Source organism: Solanum pennellii, chromosome 10, assembly GCF_001406875.1.
Source record: "Solanum pennellii chromosome 10, SPENNV200".
NCBI classification, from domain to species: Eukaryota; Viridiplantae; Streptophyta; class Magnoliopsida; order Solanales; family Solanaceae; genus Solanum; species Solanum pennellii.
Window position 1 is genome coordinate 82,024,927 of NC_028646.1, and position 17,094 is coordinate 82,042,020.

The 17,094-nt window shown below is 31.3% G+C and overlaps 2 protein-coding genes and 1 long non-coding RNA gene across 3 annotated transcripts; all 3 read right to left on the reverse strand.

The window, feature by feature from the left end:
• Positions 1–1,758: 1,758 nt before the first annotated feature.
• LOC107032220 (CASP-like protein 5A1) lies at positions 1,759–7,551 on the reverse strand. The gene is made up of 3 exons (XM_015233808.2): positions 7,121–7,551; positions 4,661–4,793; positions 1,759–2,145 (listed from the first exon to the last, which is right to left on the reverse strand). The coding sequence occupies exons 1-3, from the start codon at positions 7,318–7,320 to the stop codon at positions 1,954–1,956; spliced, it is 525 nt and encodes a 174-aa protein (XP_015089294.1). The 5' UTR covers positions 7,321–7,551; the 3' UTR covers positions 1,759–1,953.
• A 1,732-nt stretch (positions 7,552–9,283) lies between these two features.
• On the reverse strand, positions 9,284–10,867 carry LOC107001664. Its single transcript, XR_003574917.1, has 2 exons — positions 10,779–10,867; positions 9,284–9,863 (listed from the first exon to the last, which is right to left on the reverse strand). It is a non-coding gene; the product is annotated as an uncharacterized LOC107001664 (long non-coding RNA).
• Positions 10,868–13,696: 2,829 nt separating this feature from the next.
• LOC107001665 (auxin response factor 18-like) lies at positions 13,697–15,662 on the reverse strand. Its single transcript, XM_015199630.1, has 3 exons — positions 14,601–15,662; positions 14,289–14,506; positions 13,697–14,258 (listed from the first exon to the last, which is right to left on the reverse strand). Exons 1-3 carry the CDS (start codon positions 15,660–15,662, stop codon positions 13,697–13,699), a joined length of 1,842 nt encoding a protein of 613 aa, XP_015055116.1.
• Positions 15,663–17,094: the final 1,432 nt, after the last annotated feature.

A 17,094-nucleotide genomic window follows, 5' to 3' on the forward strand; every position in this document is an offset into this window, starting at 1 on the left:
ATGGATTAATGTGTTATGTCTTATTAGTATTTTGGGGGTAGATTGATCTTTTATTTAACTAGTAAGACATTAATGCATAGGATCATGACTTATATAAGTTTATGTTATATTAATAATATATATTTCCTGTTTTGTTGATATCCTCTTTCCTTGTTATTTTTAACTTTTGATTTAAGTTTTCGAAATATAGAAATGTTACTAAATTATTTTGTAGGTATTTGGACATGTTTGGTTGAGATTTGATTATAAATGTATTTGAAGTTTAGCTTTAAAAAGGTATTTGAAAAATTGAGAATAGTTTTTGTTTCATTACAGGTTACTTGTTACGAATAGGAAAATCAAATTGTTTTTATCAAGATTTTTTCAAATAATTATAAATATTTTGATGTTTGTGACACATATTATATCAAAATTTGATTTGACAAAAAAAGAAACTCTTTTTTATCTCTGAATTCACAAAAGAAATTAAGTAATATGATTCTCATATTCTGAATTTCTATCAAATAAAATAGAACGCATGATAGATTTGAACTACTAAAATGGCATTGGGACTTTGATATTTCACTTGTGAAAATGCACTTCAACAGTGGTATTATTTTTTATCGGCGGTTTGATTTTATTATATTAGATGAATAGGATATACTAGAACAAGAATAATTACTGTTATAATGTATTAAAATAAAAAAATACCTTATATTGTTATTACTATCGTTTACTATATATTAAAATTAGTACGAGAGTAGGGTATATAACTAATACACGTATTAATTATATCACATTTAGATTTCAACCAAACATTATAAGTACTAAAACTTACTACTAATACGTTCTACCAAACTAGCCAGACCGTGCATACTTGTTGCTAATAATTATACTTGTCTAACCATAAAAACTCTACTTCTTTTAGAGTAATTCTTTTGAGAAAACGATTATGGAAATCTTTTAGGGTAAAAGACCTAGTTATGCAAATTTTATTTCTCGGTCTTTGCAGTTATATATGTTATAGACTAGGAGCGGCTCAAGCATATTAGTGGCCTAAAGCGAAAATCAAACGGGGTCTTAAACTTGAATTGTTAATAACTTTTATATAACTGATTTCTTCTAGTTTTCAATTGATAATATAACCACTCTTATTTTTAATTATTTTTCATGCGATATAGTACTCTAAATATATCAAATTTCTTATAATAATTCCTTAATTTTTCATGAAAAGTTTACTTTTTCTACAAATAGTATTCAATATTTCTTAAAAAATAATAACTTATAACCTATTATTATTAAAAATGAGGCCCCTTAAATTTGAAGCCTAAGACATATGTCTTTTTTTTATTTGAATTAATTGAACTAGTCGACTCTTACCTTACTGATACGATTAAACAAACTGAAAATATAAAATAAAGTTTGCTTGACTTTTTGATGTATAAGATTTTCTTTGGATAGGAATTTGTATTTGCAATTAAGTATTAATAAATTCACCTCTTGTTATTATTCCTTATGTCGATTTAACATCCATCATCTTATTTTTTGAGCAATTAACTTTCATTCTCTCTTCTCAATGTTTTACACAATTAAACACTTGTTTAGAAAACAAAGTTTCAATTTTATGTAATATTGATTCTCTCATGTATATACAGAGAGAGCCACAACAAAGTATTTAACTTTCATAGGAAAGATATTCAGTTTCGAAAACTGTCACGTATTTTTTTCGTGAGCAGTTTTGGACACATTGCAAGTATAAAACACAAAAGAGATGAAACATGTGACAATAAGATGGTAAAGTAATTTAGTTAAGAGGCTTCATGAGCAATCTAGGCACATAACTCGGTTACAAACGATGACGAGCCAAAATTTTAAAAAATAGTTCGTAATTCTTATACAACTTTGTCAATAACGACTGAAATGTGCTGATTTTTACATACAAGAACAGTTAAGGTGGCCTGACCAGAAGTGCAGCTAGCGAGAAGCCAGAGACCAAAAATTCATGAAGAAGGAAGGTGATGCAGCAAACCAGCTTAAAAATGCCATTGCTGTAGCTGACATAAATCTCGTGCAGTGGTTCACTTTGCATTTCTCAAGATCATTGCTAATAAGAACTGTTATTCCGGCTGATGCACAGGCAGCAGCAAATGTAAGAGTAGAAGTGATCTGCACCAAAATGAAATCAGGAACCATAGTGATGATCACAAATTAAAATCATTCCACAGGTGCCCGATTAAACTCAATAGATTGCAAGCAATTTGTTTAAACAGAACTTATTTTAAAAGTATGCACATTGCGTTGGCTTACATACCCAGCTCAAAAGTTTTGGAAACGACCTAATCAAGGCTTGGAGAACTGGTGCTAGCAGTTACAATGTATTCAAAAACAGACTATGCAAAAGATGATCCAATTACTTCTCCTAACCAAATAATAAGTACACACCTCTCAAGCCCAAACTAGTTCTTCTCCATATATTTCCCTCCTATTTTTTTTGAGACCGTCTTTTAATGAGCGTTAGGGTATCTCTAAAACTAGATGTTTCTATAAATCTCAAACCTGTCTTGAGCCATACCTAATACAAGCGTAACAACAACTTGTATTAGTGACAACTAGTTGGATTAACTAAATGGATTTTCAGCTTCTGTTTATTCATATCTTTAGCTAAATCCATAATGGTTCCTAAAGATGGAAAATCATTTGAGATAATTTCCATGCAAGAGATTTCAAATCTACCTCATTTCGTTCTACCATATTTAATACCGCGCTAAAAGACTAAATTTGGTGATCTGTGTAGAAAATGATCAAACGCCCTTCAACTTTTTTACTCCACTTTGCATAGTTGCATTCTCATACACCATCATCTCTAATCTTGTTGACGAGTTCTAACTAGCAGTGTAAAATTATTCTCATAAAGTCAAATTATAATATAAAAGGTAATCTTCCGCAGAGATTGGTTTCTCTCAATGAACAAATTAATTTTGCCCGATTATTACAACATACAAAGTGTATCCCACAAGTGGGGTCTCAGGAGGGTGTCATGTTTCTTACCCCTACCTTGTGAACATAAGAGGGTTGATTCTGATAGACCCTCAGCTCAACATACAATGTTTCTTGTTGGAATAATGATACATTTTGAAGTATCAATTTGAGGTTAATCTTTCCTGTTCTATCCTATGTGAAATTCTCTTTAATATCTTATTGGGAAGGGGGGCAAATATACCCCTCAACTTTGCGATTTGAGAGTGGCACCCCTTGTAAAAAATGTGGTGCATATACCTCTCACCTAATAACGAATGGTGCATAATGTTCAAAGCATTTATTGAGGTACAAGAAGTCCTACTTAGAAGTTCTGAAACTATTTGTTACCTTTCTCTCTATCAGTTTTACGTAGTTTGTTTGTATTTTGAAGTATTAACGTAAGGTTAAATTTCTTGTTCTATCCTATGTGTGATCCTCTATTAATATCATATTAAAGCAATTATCTAGGTATGTGAAGGGCCTTTAACAATCTTATATAAGTGTTGCAGAAATGGGTTATTGTTGATAAGTTCATACTAAATCTCAATTGAAAGAGAGTATTTAGTTTTTATAAATTCGCTTAGCGCTTCATAGCAATCTTTAGCTCCACATAGCATTTCCTTTCCTACTGAATATTGTTATACTCGAGCTAGTGTGTTTGCACCTCGATTATCGACAAAGGTACTTGTTAACACAGGAACTGTGTAACTCTGTCCACCAAATCTTTAATGGATGAGACAACATCACCTGATGTTTTTGCCTCAATCAAGAAATTCTCTAATTGCAAGAATGGAAAGGGTTGCAAGGCCTAAAGCCTTCACTTTCCTTCTTCAATTCCTTCTAAATTTTATTTATTCTTCACCTCTCCAATAAACAAATTAGTTTTTTTGCAATTTTCAACGGAATTCCTATAGTTGCAGTGCCACAATTTTTTAGTAGGAACTTTTACCCTAGTGAAGGAAGCTCAAGTTAAGGAAGATATTTTTACCAAGTTATATTCCGCTATTTCGAAGGAATAAATATCAAAAGTTATGAAACTTCACGCTACTTTTCTCTTTTTGTCCTAGATATATATTAAGCTTGTTTGTATTGTGCGGATCTGAACTTCATCATGGAACAGACTTTTGTAGGAATAATGATTAATCTTGAAGTGCAAAATTTGATGTTAATCTTTACTACTCTATTCTATGTATGATACTCCATCAACATCTTCTTTCTTGAGATATGTGGACCTTTAGCCTTCTTTAGAAAGTGTTACATCAATGGGTTAATGTTGACGTGTTTATACCGAAATAAATTCACTTGAACGAAATGGAGATTAGCAAAATGGTTTCAAAAAGGCAGACAAGAATGCCAACCACATTTAGAATTCACAAGGCTTTATCAAACAAATATGAAGTGAGAATTTCAAAGTAGCATGAAAGGCAAATGTGTATCGGATGTTTCAAAAAGGCCAGCTAGTCAGCAAATAAAATCAATATTTCAGAGAGAAACAACAGTCCTTATAGAAGAGAAGTTCATTTAGGGAAAATGTAAATGTCAATCAAGTCCCAGTAAGACAGCTGCAAAAGTTTTGGTAGAGAAGACAGATTGATCACTGAGAACACAGAAAACAACCACGAGGAACAAATGGTCTACATATTTGGAAAAAGATGTTTCTTACCCCATCACCAATGACAAATAGACTGACAATTGCTGCATTTCTATAACTTCTTTTCACCAAAATTGCATATATATCGGCAATAGCAAGTACGAGGCTCCATATGATCTGTAATCCAACAGCAGCTACAAGGTAGCTGAAACAAACAAGGGTCCCAAATACTGGTTAGAATCCCTTCATATAACCAATTTTGATAAGTAAAAGGTGATTCTATTATAATATCAACTGGACACAGGTCCCTCAAATGTGAAAGGGTTCTAAGCATCCCAACATTGCGTCAACGTCATAATCAAAATTCAAGAGAAGCATTATGCCATATTTTAAAATTTAGAATAAATCTATTTTCACAAACAAAATATGTTCCTTACATCAAAGCACCTTTGATTCCTTGTAATAATCACTTCTCCAAAGGGATGCAATTGCATTTAACAATACAACATGTCACATAAACCAAATGGCAGAAGAAGAAGCAAATGGAGGTAAAATTAAATCCAAATCCCAGCTCTTTTCTGAAGAATATGTGTCAGGCAGATTCATTGATTAAACCAACACTAAAGTGTGCTAGAAGTAGGACGAAATAACAACATTATCTCTAACTTAATCCATTGGTATTTGCACCGTTTCATCTGATAATAAGATACCACACAAAACATTCAGTTTACTCCTGCATACACTAATTTAAGTATGACTCAGTTGTGAAGCTATTTATGTGTTTTTCATCTTTTTTAGAAGAATTTAATGATTAATCTCTTTCAGTAATTAAAATACAGATGCAGGAAGAATATTGCATCCAAATTAGAAGAACATTAACTACTCACTGCATGGGTGACAGAAAACCCGAGAACAACTTTCTTTGTTTAGATAAATTTGCATGAAACTATTGAGAGAAAGGCAGTAAAGCACATGCAACTCAAAGAGGTAAAAGTTGTCAGCAAAAATCTTGTCTTTCCACTAAATTAATACGTCAGCAAGAAATTATGTGTAGAAGCCTGCAATATTTTTTTAGCAACATCTTGTTATGAGAGATTATGAACCATGCAGGGAAACTATAAACCTAAATACGGCTATTCCTAATTTATTCAGAAACTATTAAGATTCCACTAGAAAAGGCAACTAGGCACACCATTATTTGCATTTGGACGCGATTGAAGGAGACCTAAGCAAAGTTTACTTAATCTCCTAAAATTGTATCCCCATCCTCAATCACAAAATTTCAAGCTCCAGACCAGGTTGAAAGGTTAGGCTCACGCATAAAAGATAAGATAATTGAACAATCAAAAATCGGAAGGTTTAATAGTATCGATTAGTGAACACCTTCTTGCACAAAAATTGGTTGCCACTCAGCCAATTGAAGCTACATATGCTTTATCAAGAACACTTGGTTTATCATTTAGTAGTAGTAGAATGATACAACAATTCTTTGTACTCAATGTTCCTTTACGATACTAGAAATTAATATTTAGATTCAATTCATCCTTATTATACCCTATTTATCTATTCTTTTCAATTTTGTTGCTGATTCATCTTGTTCAAATATAGCTAGGTTGTGCCGGCAAAATGAGCTCATATTTTGGTGATCCGCTCAAACCGCTCATTTTTTAATGGATTGGGTGAATGATTTTTCACATGGATAAAATATGGGTTGATACCCATATTTGACCCATAAAAATATGAGTAAACTATGGGTAAAGTATGAATCAAATGAGTTAGCTTCTACCTTTTATTCACTCAAAATTCATGATATCATTAAAAAAAAAGTGTAACTTCACTAACTATTTTTCTCTCTAATTGAAAAGATGAAGTCTTTGACCCTCCAAAAATGTATAATTTAAATGTACATTTCTTTTGTTAATTATAATTACATTTTACTTATTTATTTAATTTTATATTTGATAATCAATAATAGTGTAAAATAAGCAAATCATGTATTAGTATTGGCATTGCTTAAAGTGCATTAAGGATTTTTAGTACTAAAATGCAAATATTCATTTACTTTAAAATTAAAAATATTTTCATCTTGTTATTACATAAATTCATTTTATATTGAAAAATTATAGGATTTTTATTTATTTTTATGATACAATAAAAATAAATGAAGCATGTTTAACATTTTTATCTTACAAAAAAAAAGACTAAAATATCTTCTCCACATTGAATAATATATTGAATTATTAACTAAATACATGAAAATATGGATAAACTAGCATTTTACCCGACCCATTTATTACCCAACACATTATGAACGGGTTGAATAATTACCTGTTTACGCATTTTCAACCCGCTCACATTTGACTCAACCCGCCCCATTTCCCACCTCTAAGTCTCAATCCGCCCCATTTCACACCTCTAAGCTAGGCTAATGGAAGAGGAAAGTTCAAATATTATATTTATTAAAACAATACAATAGATAGCAATAAAACACAATACAATAAACAGTATTAGCATCAAAAGAGGGAAGGATACCTGAAAGCAGTGACGGAGGGGAAATCGGAGGTGGTAACCATGACACATATAGAGATAACAGCAAACACAAACTGACACAATCGTAGAAAAAGGCTTCCAAGAGTACCAGGCATGCCTTGAAAGTCCTTCATCCTCACCATCGGTACCGCCATAGTCATCGGCGGAGCCTCCACTGGGTGCACCGCCGGTCCACTCATCATTTCTCTCTCTGTGAATCGCTGTCTGCCTTTAAACTTTGGAATTACAATTCAAGACATTTGTGAGAAATTCATGAGAGAGAACAGAACCCTAAATGGAATCGATAAAGGAAGAAGGAGAGTGGAGCTTTGAAACTCTACTGACGTTTGCCTCCTTTGGAAGGAGAACAAAAGGGGAGAATAAAATACGTAGCCCTATGCCTTTTTTGGCCCAAATTCATTCTAATGTCTAAGTTTTTAATGAGTTTGGTATGAGTTATATTCTTTTATTTGTTTATATCAAATTTTACACGTTTTCTTTTTTAAAAAAATAATAATTTATAGTTATATTACGAAAAAGGATTTGAAAAATAAGTAATTGATATATTTGTACATTGGCTCTTGTGACAAGTCTGATTAGCTTTGTCGTTGCTTATGTCTCGAGTTGAAATAAATTACTATAATGTGTCGAGTTGAAACAAATTACTACAATGCGCCTTCGATTAAGGATTAGTAGACATTTTCCATAAGTTTTACGAACGAAAGTTCTTACTTTTTCATAGTTCTCATTTGCTACTTCAATTTTTAATCTATTTCTCGAAAGAAAATACTCAAATAAAAAAGTTTTCAAATATTTCAAAATTCTTTTTTTCTAAACTTATTTACAAGATGTTAAGTTTAATGTCTTATCATTTTTTCCTTAACTCTTTTGTGTTACATTTCAGGTATAGTACAAAGAATTTTAAGGTACCTCAAAGGTTACCTTGAGAAAGGTATAATTTTATACTAAACATGGCTATATAATGGTTGAAATCTATAGTGTTTTTGATTGGTGTAGGTCAACAAAGGATAGCCTAGAATTATATTTTATTTATTTTTTTGCATTTTTATATTTGCAAAGTGCTTTCTTATTGTTTGATGATAGAATATTTTATTTTGCAAGTAGTTTGTTCTATAATGTTATTTTTAGTTTTTATAATAAAGATATTCTATATATCAAAGTATGAAATTATATACACTGGTTATTGGACATAGTCCTAACATATGATTAGCTAAGCAACTACACATGAGCTATAGTTAAAGGATAGTAATTAAGTTTTGCAATTTGAATAGTTAATTTGGCCTTCAAAATATCTCGCATCACCGTCTTTTAAATAATTTTTCTTGAAAAAATTGCATAATTTCTCCGTTTTATCTAAAAAAACTCAATTGTTATTTTCCTGCTATACACTTAATCAGCTACAGTGGTCCTAAGTATTTCAACTTGTGCACTCTTCCCATTAACGTAAGCCTATAAATAAATGTTATTCATAAGACATACGAATAGGAAGACCTACCAAATTAACCTAATTTATATTGAACCTTTGATATAATTATAAGTAAAAATTGGTGTCTGGCCATTGTTAAAATTCGAAATTTCAAAGTTTGAAAATTAAATTTTCACAAATAAGTTTTGTGTCGAATGATATTATTACAGAAGACTCGTTATTGAGTATTCGAAAATTAATTTTTTGGCCGATCTAGTGTTATTTTTGAAATGTTTATTGATGAATTTGATGCTTGAGTTCAACTACTTCAGTTCCTATATCTTTATTTTTGTTTCCTTATGGTTTGGTGCTTATTATTATTATTTAGGTTTCATTTATTTTTTCTACTCCTTTCAATCCTAAATTTTACTTTCTCTATATCATTTTATGTCAATATATTTTACATGAATATTTGATATGCACATATAGATATATAGTATACTTGATTAACTAAAATTACATTTTTTTTTAATTTTTAGCTATACATGTCAATAAATCTATTGAATTTTATAATATGAAATATTTAGGAAGACTTGTTTGTTTAGAAAATGAATTATATTTCTTAGCTCATATTAATTCAGTCTATTTTAGTCCAAGTAAGCTTTGGGCATGATTAAACATAAACTTTAAAACAATTAAGCCTTTTGAACATTATACTTCATGAATAAAATTAGAGCCAATTGATAGAGGAGTGACACAATACTTTATATTCTTAATCTTTGTATTACATTATTAATAGTATAAGAATTCTCTAAAACAAAAATATTCTTCATGAATTAAGGATTTATAATTTACTTTCTATCGTCGTATAAGATGGAGTGTCCAATTTTTTCTGATATGATACTGCGAAAGACTTTTGTCATATTGTAGATATTTACCATCTAACAACATATGTAACCTATCTTTATAATCTCCTTTTTCTTGGACCGATTTTATAATATTTTCAATTTTAAAGCTAGTCCTGACCTCTAAGATAAATTTCTCGCCCTTATATGTCCTAATAATGATAGGATAAACTTCATCTTCCCTATAACCTCCACAAAGACTCAAGACAAGATGAATTGTAGACTCCTTTTGAATATTGTAATCAGCAAGTGTATAATCATCCTTAAATTGTTTTCCACCATATACTAATCTTTGTTGATCTGAGGGAATTCCTTCTTTGTCTTCAATCTTTGCTTTAACATTGTCAATGGTGTTGGAACTCTTCACATCCAGAGTAATGGTCTTTCCAATGAGAGTTTTAACAAAGATTTGCATCTGTAAGACAAAGTATTGAAAGTTATACAAAATAAAATATTAATGTATTCTCTTAATATTTTATTTAAGAAAAAAACAAAGGATAATATTACTAATCATTTGAACTAAATCATGATTAGATCTTGACAAGGATTTGACATACATCCCATGTAGTCTATTTTTATAATCTCCTTTTTTTTTTTTTATCGTTTTTATAATATTTTCAATTGTAAAGATAATTCTAACTTTTGAGATAATTTTTTTCGTCTTATATATCCTAATATATTATTGGAAAAAAATATATCGTGCAAAAATTCTATTCTTGTTTTGAGTTTTGCATTATTTCTATATATTCTTGCTCATAAAACTACGTAAATTCACAAAATATAGATGTAAAATAATATATATGAGATTAAAAACAGATCGATCAAGATTAAACTAACTATGTTAAAGTAATAAAAGATACGATTCAGAGCATCTGCATTAATTGAATTATGAGATGATTAAATCAATAGATAATTACAGCTTAGAGATTAAAATAATTTTTATCTTGAAATATAAAAAAGTTCACTATGCATAAGATTCAGGAAAGGGCAAAATTATTTTAAATATTCTTTAAATTAAAAAAGAAAAAGAATTGTTGTATATATTTTCATGTATATAGTATCTAATTCCTCAGTTTTTGAATTTCAATTATTCTATTTCAAACTTCATCATTCTTTCTTATGTACGCTTAAATATATAAATTTACCCATAAATTTTATATCAAAAATTTAAGAAATTAACATCCTAATTAACAAGAAAATAGACAGTAAATTATCATACTCCAAATTTCACCTCTTTTTTTTTAAAAAAAATTTTTGAGATAAAAGGGAATAAAGGAAAACTAAATTAAAATAAAAACAAAGGATAGAGATGAGCAATAGAAGAACTTACCTTAAAAAGCTTCTGTTAATGAAGAGAAAATGATAGATTATTTATGAATTAAAGAGAAAACTGTGAATGAAAGAGCCATTATATAGGAGATGCTCCCTAAGAAATTGCTAAATTAGAGATTAGGAGAAAAACTCGTAGTTAATTAAATATACAAACAAATAAAAAATAACTAATTTTTGCTTTATATAACAAACAAATAAAAAATAACTAATTTTTGCTTTATATATTTTCGAAAGGAGTTAACAGCAGTATAAACTTTATTTTCCTTTCTTACGGTACATAAGTACAAAATACTTTGAGTAAGGATAATGATAACGATAGCGTGGGTTTACTTATTCGCCGTTAAACTCAGGCAGCCCACAAGAATTAGCTCATTTTTAAATTCGAACAATTATTGATTTCTAAACGAGGTCTGTTAATAGCCGTCGAAAAATGCTATGTACTCAACAAAAATAAGAGCAAGTGCAGTATCAGTGCACAACCACAGTGTACTGAGCTATCCTACTAAGTGAAACATATATAAGTAACCACAACATTATAAAACAAGCATATATCATTCACATCAACGGACAATTTCACAATTCTCAAGAATATATAATTAAATCATTTCAGAGCAATAATTAGTCCTTCAATGTCAATTATCATTAGGTATGAACATAATCATCACAAGTAGATACACAACACAATTCAATGATCCTCTCGTGGAACTCAAATCCAAACTGTTGCTTGTCAGAACGTGGCAATCTGATCCCATAATTGTGTCAGAACATGGCAACCCGATCCAATAGTTGTGCCGGAATGTAGCAACCCGATCCAAGTTAACTTGCCGAAACGTGGCAATCCGATCCCCAATCACGCACCACGATCACAAACACAAGTACATCATCAGGATCATACAACAAGAGGTGATTAATGGCATACAATTATTCAATCCTCATTTACGATTAGTAAGGTGATCTGCAACATTCACATTATAAATACATGCATTATGATTTAGCTACTGCAAACATATATCACTCCAATATGAAATTACAACCATCATCTACCTTAAATCCAAGCTTGAATCACCTAAGACACTTGCATCTTCCCTTTCCGGATTCTTTTCGCTTGTTCTAGGTCTACAACAATTAATATACACAAAGATCAACAATTAAAGGTCTAATTATTCGGATTATAACAAACCCAATAACCCTAGACCAACTCAAGATCCTAATACCCAAATTAGGAATTTTTTCACCATAATTCTTAGATCAAAACTCATCCCCATCGATAATAATCCAAGAAAATAGGTTCTACAGATCAAAAAATTGATTCGGGGTGTTAAAACCTTACATTTAGCCTTAAGAATGGAGAAAAACTATGAAGAACTCGTCTGGTCGCCTCTTTAGCCCTAAAAGTCGAAAAATATCAATTATGGTCGTTTAGGGGTTTATTAACGACTTTAAGTCGCATCTGACCCGCTACAGACTCATCTCGCTACAACGGCGTCGCTCAAGGTCCCAAAATCCCTCTCCAACGGCCTCGACGGAGACAAAATGTACTCATTCATGAAAAGATCATTTCTCAGAGTTCTACTCGCCTGAATTCGATTCCGTAAAGTGGTACGGGTTCCTTATCGTCTTAGTTATGCACTCATGTAATAAAATTCACAATTATACCTCTCATTCATTACTAGATTTCCCTACACCTTAATGCCTCCGATTTCATCAAAATCTGGACTAGATTGGGAAATTTCAAGTTATTGTCAAAAAGTTTTCTGGCCCTCATTCTTTTTTGATTGACTTTTCCATAACGACGGCATCAGATAGTTATACTTTGAGGAGGACCTATCACCGCTCCACTATTTAATATATATTTTAAAGGTATATATGTGCTCACGTGGACAAATTATCATCTATAATGATCCAATATTTATTATGTCCATATGTATTGTAGAATTATAATTAATACATATGAAGTTCGTTATTTCCTTATATAGTTGTGATATTAGGAACGTGAAAATGTTTTCTTTGATTTTTTTAAAAAATATTTAGTTATATGACAGTAAAAAATTATTTGATATTTTAGAACTTTGAATTAAATTATTATCAATCAATAAAAGTTTTAAGAACTAGAACAAGGTATTATATTGCAACAAATAACTAACATTTTATTAACTTGAAAAATTATTTTCCAAGTTATATAAAAAGTTTATGGTTTTTATAAACAAAGTTATAATTATATATACGAATAATTGGTTGTATAATAGAAATAAAGTTTTTAGGTATCATGGACTCGAGGGCTAGCAACTTTCAATTGGGGTGCCTCAAATCAGTATGTTTTATCAAGTTAATTCGCAGATCAATATACTGAACAATCCTCTAAGATCATCAATATTTTATATTGTAGGCATGAATATTCAAACTAGTATTGTCTTTAGACTTTAAAAGAGCAGATTGGTTCTTACGTATGATTTCATTATTACTTGTGTTGTGTTATGAGTCTATATAGTCATTTATTTCCTATCTCCGCCCTACTCCTCATGATTCATGAACATAATATGGAGTAATTACTCAAAATGAAACAAAAAATTTACATTTTAAATTGAGTAGAATACTAGAGTGAAAACGAGATATAATTTTCACTGTCAACAAATGCTGAACTTTTTAAATCTACAAAACATACTAAAAACATCTAAAATTGTCTGAAAACAAAACTCAAGATCATCATTGAACCTAGTAAATATATTTAATCGAGAGAAAAATAAATAGCGACTATAAGTCCTAGCTCTTATATTATCACTGCTTCCATCCGTTAGAATTGTTAATCTTTGTGCCGCTTTCGTGAATTTTCCTACAAAACAAATTTGGATATATACATAAAAAAGAATGATGGTATGAATCTGGATTAAGTTTGAATATTCATACCTAAATGATTCATCACCATTCACCAAGTTGTTTTGTTTGTCCTATATCTTCAGATTCTATGAAAACTTTAGAGTGTCCAATCTCCACATTTTCCTCTGATCGAAATGATTGAGATGGTAAGTAATGTTGTACACTATTATGAACAAATGAAGTATCTGAGGAATCAGAGGTATTCTCTTTTTTATATTCATTCCCATCAGAAAAACTATTCGTTGCATGACGGGGAGAAACACTAATTCTTGAATTGCTTTGAGAGGTTTGTTGTTCAATAACTATGGGTTGACCAAAGAGTACGAATTGTGTTGTTTTTTCACTGTCAAATTTCTTAATAGTTTGGGTTGAACTTCCAAGGGTTAGCAAACTAGATATATCGGCATTTTTACTTGGCTTGGGAATCATGGTATTATTGGAGGTACTTGGACTCGCAACAACATGATAAAGTGATGGAAAACCGACAGGAGATAGACTCGAGAGCAAATTATTGGTGTGGATATCCGGTAATGATAAATTATATGGAGCATGCCTGGCTCCCTGCATACCAACAGGGGTGTTGTTAGGAAGACAACCATTGGGCCTAAGTAGATGATGGATGGGAAAACTTGACATAGGAGGATCTATAGAGAATTCTAGATGGTTATTGGGAAAACCTGACATAGGAAGAGGACCATTTAAAGGAAAATCCGAAGTGTGAGATAATCGAAGTTTCTTTAGTGGGGGTGTATAGGGATTAAAGTTGATGGTGGGCATGTTTGAGACTGGTTCCACGAGCCATGGGTTGACACACATCACATTATGAAGCAAATTTGGCTCGTCCCATGTCACCTACAACAATTAGAGAGATAAAGGTATCAACTATAGGTCGTGGTATAACGGATCACAACAACATGATATATATACTAAATATAGTTTGTATTACCTGAAGCATCCTCCAAGGTGAATCTGGCCATTGACTTGGATCGTTGGCTTGAACAGACGAAATAGTTCCCATGAACCAGCTTATCACTAAGTCTTCAGTTTCAAAGGGCATTTTGAACCTCATTCCTGAGCACCAGGGGATTTGCAATGCTGCCTTGACACGTGACGCCTTAACAAAGAACTCTGGAGTAGTACTCCGCGGATAGAAGATAACCTCAAATGGTTGTCCATTAGTTGCAAGTTTGGTAGCTTCAATAACTGATTCTGCTTTAACATTTCCCCTGTTTATCAAACTCCAACTCGAGTTTGTATTCTGATCGTCTCTGAGAAAAGCTGAAAATCCTCCGCGTGGTATAGTAAGATTACCAACCGATGGAAACCACCAAGGAGAAGTCTCGGGTTCAATTGCAACACTCTTTTTTTTAATCCTTCGAATTCCTATAGAAATTTTGTCATTTTCATTCCTTAGAAACACAATGGAATCACCTGCAACAAGCTTTTTTTCGTTGACAAAAGTACTCCAGCCGGTTGTTAAAAGATGACGTTCTGGTGTTCCTCGATAAATATGTCTGAATTGCCATGATTTCCCGTGAATATCCGTTGCTGAGAGCGTCTGAACAGGAGGATTCACATTGTAATCCAAAGTAGGAAAAATCGTATCTGCACAATTTTTCGGAACAGAAAAACCTCCACCATTATTAGCATCTGATTGAGTCAATGTCTTAGCAAACGAAAGAGGTTTACGTGAATTATCCGACCCAATTTTCACCATTCCTTCATCAGCCGTTTCGAAAAATTCACTAAGACGAACAGGCGTCAATCTAATTTTCGCAAAAACTTCATCAGTTTCACGTTCTGCCATGTATTTAATACTCAAAACTCTACAAGGAATGTAGGATGGAATCTTAACGTCACTCCTAAATTCAACATTTACACCGGCATGTTCTGCGTGTCCTTGAGGAAAATACAACACTATCGAATTAACTGCAGGCATTTTTACTATAGTACCAGCACATGCTTGCCACAATCGAGAATCAAAACAATTTGATTTGTTGTCCGCCATTAACAGATTCTGCAGAAACATTAATCAGTATAAAAAAAAATGGGAAATCAAATTTTGATTCAATTGAAGATCATACCTTTCTGCAAAACTATCTAAAAAAACTCAGAAATTTATGTTGAAGTGAGTGTGGTGCAGAGTGAGTAAAATTTGTGAATAAATATAGCAGCAAATGCAATGGACTAACAAAATCGCGGAATTAAGGAGAGAGAGCGCCCTAGAGAAAATAGGAAGAGGTGGAAAACGAAAAACATGCCCATGTTATTTATTTTATCTTTTTCTCTCTCTTTAGAAGTGTTATTTGCAGTTAAATTTTAGTGGAACATTTTGATAATTTTCACCTCTTTATTCGGATTCAGAAACCAATCAAAATAACAAAGATATAACTTTTTTTTTATTATTATTTGTATTAATATTACTATAATATATTTATCCTCTTTGGAATTAATTATAACGAATTATTCAAAGCATATATTATAGCGAAGAAGATTGTTTTTATTTTGATCAAATAAAAAATATTTAACATATTGAACATTTGGACAAAAATAAAAATAAATGTGTGGTAGTAAGTGAAGCAACACTGACCTGGTTATTGTGCTTGCTAACTAGCTATTGAGAGGAAGTTTAACTTTTTACTGGATTAACCTAAACTTCAAATTTAGTTGGGTGAAATTTCTTGTGTACGACTATTTATCTATTTTTGTCTCTCTAACATTTTGTTTGAAGAGTTGTCTATTATATTGTGTTGTATTATATTATATCGTATATATTTTTATTTTGATCAAATAAAAAATATTTAACATATCGAACATTTGAACAAAAATAAAAACAAATGTGTGGTAGTAAGTGAAGCAACACTAACTTGGTTATTATGCTTGCTAACTAGCTACTGAGAGGAAGTTTAACTTTTTACTGGATTTACCTAAACTCCAGATTTAGTTGGGTGAAATTTCTGTGTATAACAAGATGGACTTTACCGAGGCTGAGAATGGACCAACTATTAAATCTTGGGTGGAAATTTCTTTTACCGATTTCTCTAGGTAATCTATTATTGACAACCTCGTCCCAACTTCTTTCACTGTAAAAGACCACAATATCCTAGATTCACGACTTGTCTCAAACAAGAGAAAGAAACAAGCATAAAATCTTTTTTTATAGATATTCAACATATGTTCCCTATGATAACTGAATTCATAAATTATGGTCAACAAACAATACGAGCCGCCAGATATATCGGCCAAGGTTTCATGATTACCCTGTCCCACGCAAATCGTTTACCTGTAACTATTCAATACCCCTACGAAAAATTGATCACATCGGAACGTTTCCGAGGCCGAATACACTTTGAATTTGATAAATGCATTGCTTGTGACTATTTACCTATTTTTGTCTCTCTTACATTTTGTTTGAAGGGTTGTCTATTATTGTATTATGT

What these genes read in the sequence shown, in the direction of transcription:
- LOC107032220 (XM_015233808.2), bottom strand. Translation starts at nt 7,320, where the DNA reads ATGATGAGTGGACCGGCGGTGCACCCAGTGGAGGCTCCGCCGATGACT. An exon ending in CCCTCCGTCACTGCTTTCAG is followed by an intron (nt 4,794 to 7,120) that starts GTATCCTTCCCT and finishes TGTTTGTTTCAG; the next exon opens with CTACCTTGTAGCTGCTGTTG. An exon ending in TATTTGTCATTGGTGATGGG is followed by an intron (nt 2,146 to 4,660) that starts GTAAGAAACATC and finishes ATTTTGGTGCAG; the next exon opens with ATCACTTCTACTCTTACATT.
- LOC107001665 (XM_015199630.1), bottom strand. Translation starts at nt 15,662, where the DNA reads ATGGCGGACAACAAATCAAATTGTTTTGATTCTCGATTGTGGCAAGCA. An exon ending in CACCTTGGAGGATGCTTCAG is followed by an intron (nt 14,507 to 14,600) that starts GTAATACAAACT and finishes TAATTGTTGTAG; the next exon opens with GTGACATGGGACGAGCCAAA. An exon ending in TTCTCTATAGATCCTCCTAT is followed by an intron (nt 14,259 to 14,288) that starts GTCAAGTTTTCC and finishes TCATCTACTTAG; the next exon opens with GCCCAATGGTTGTCTTCCTA.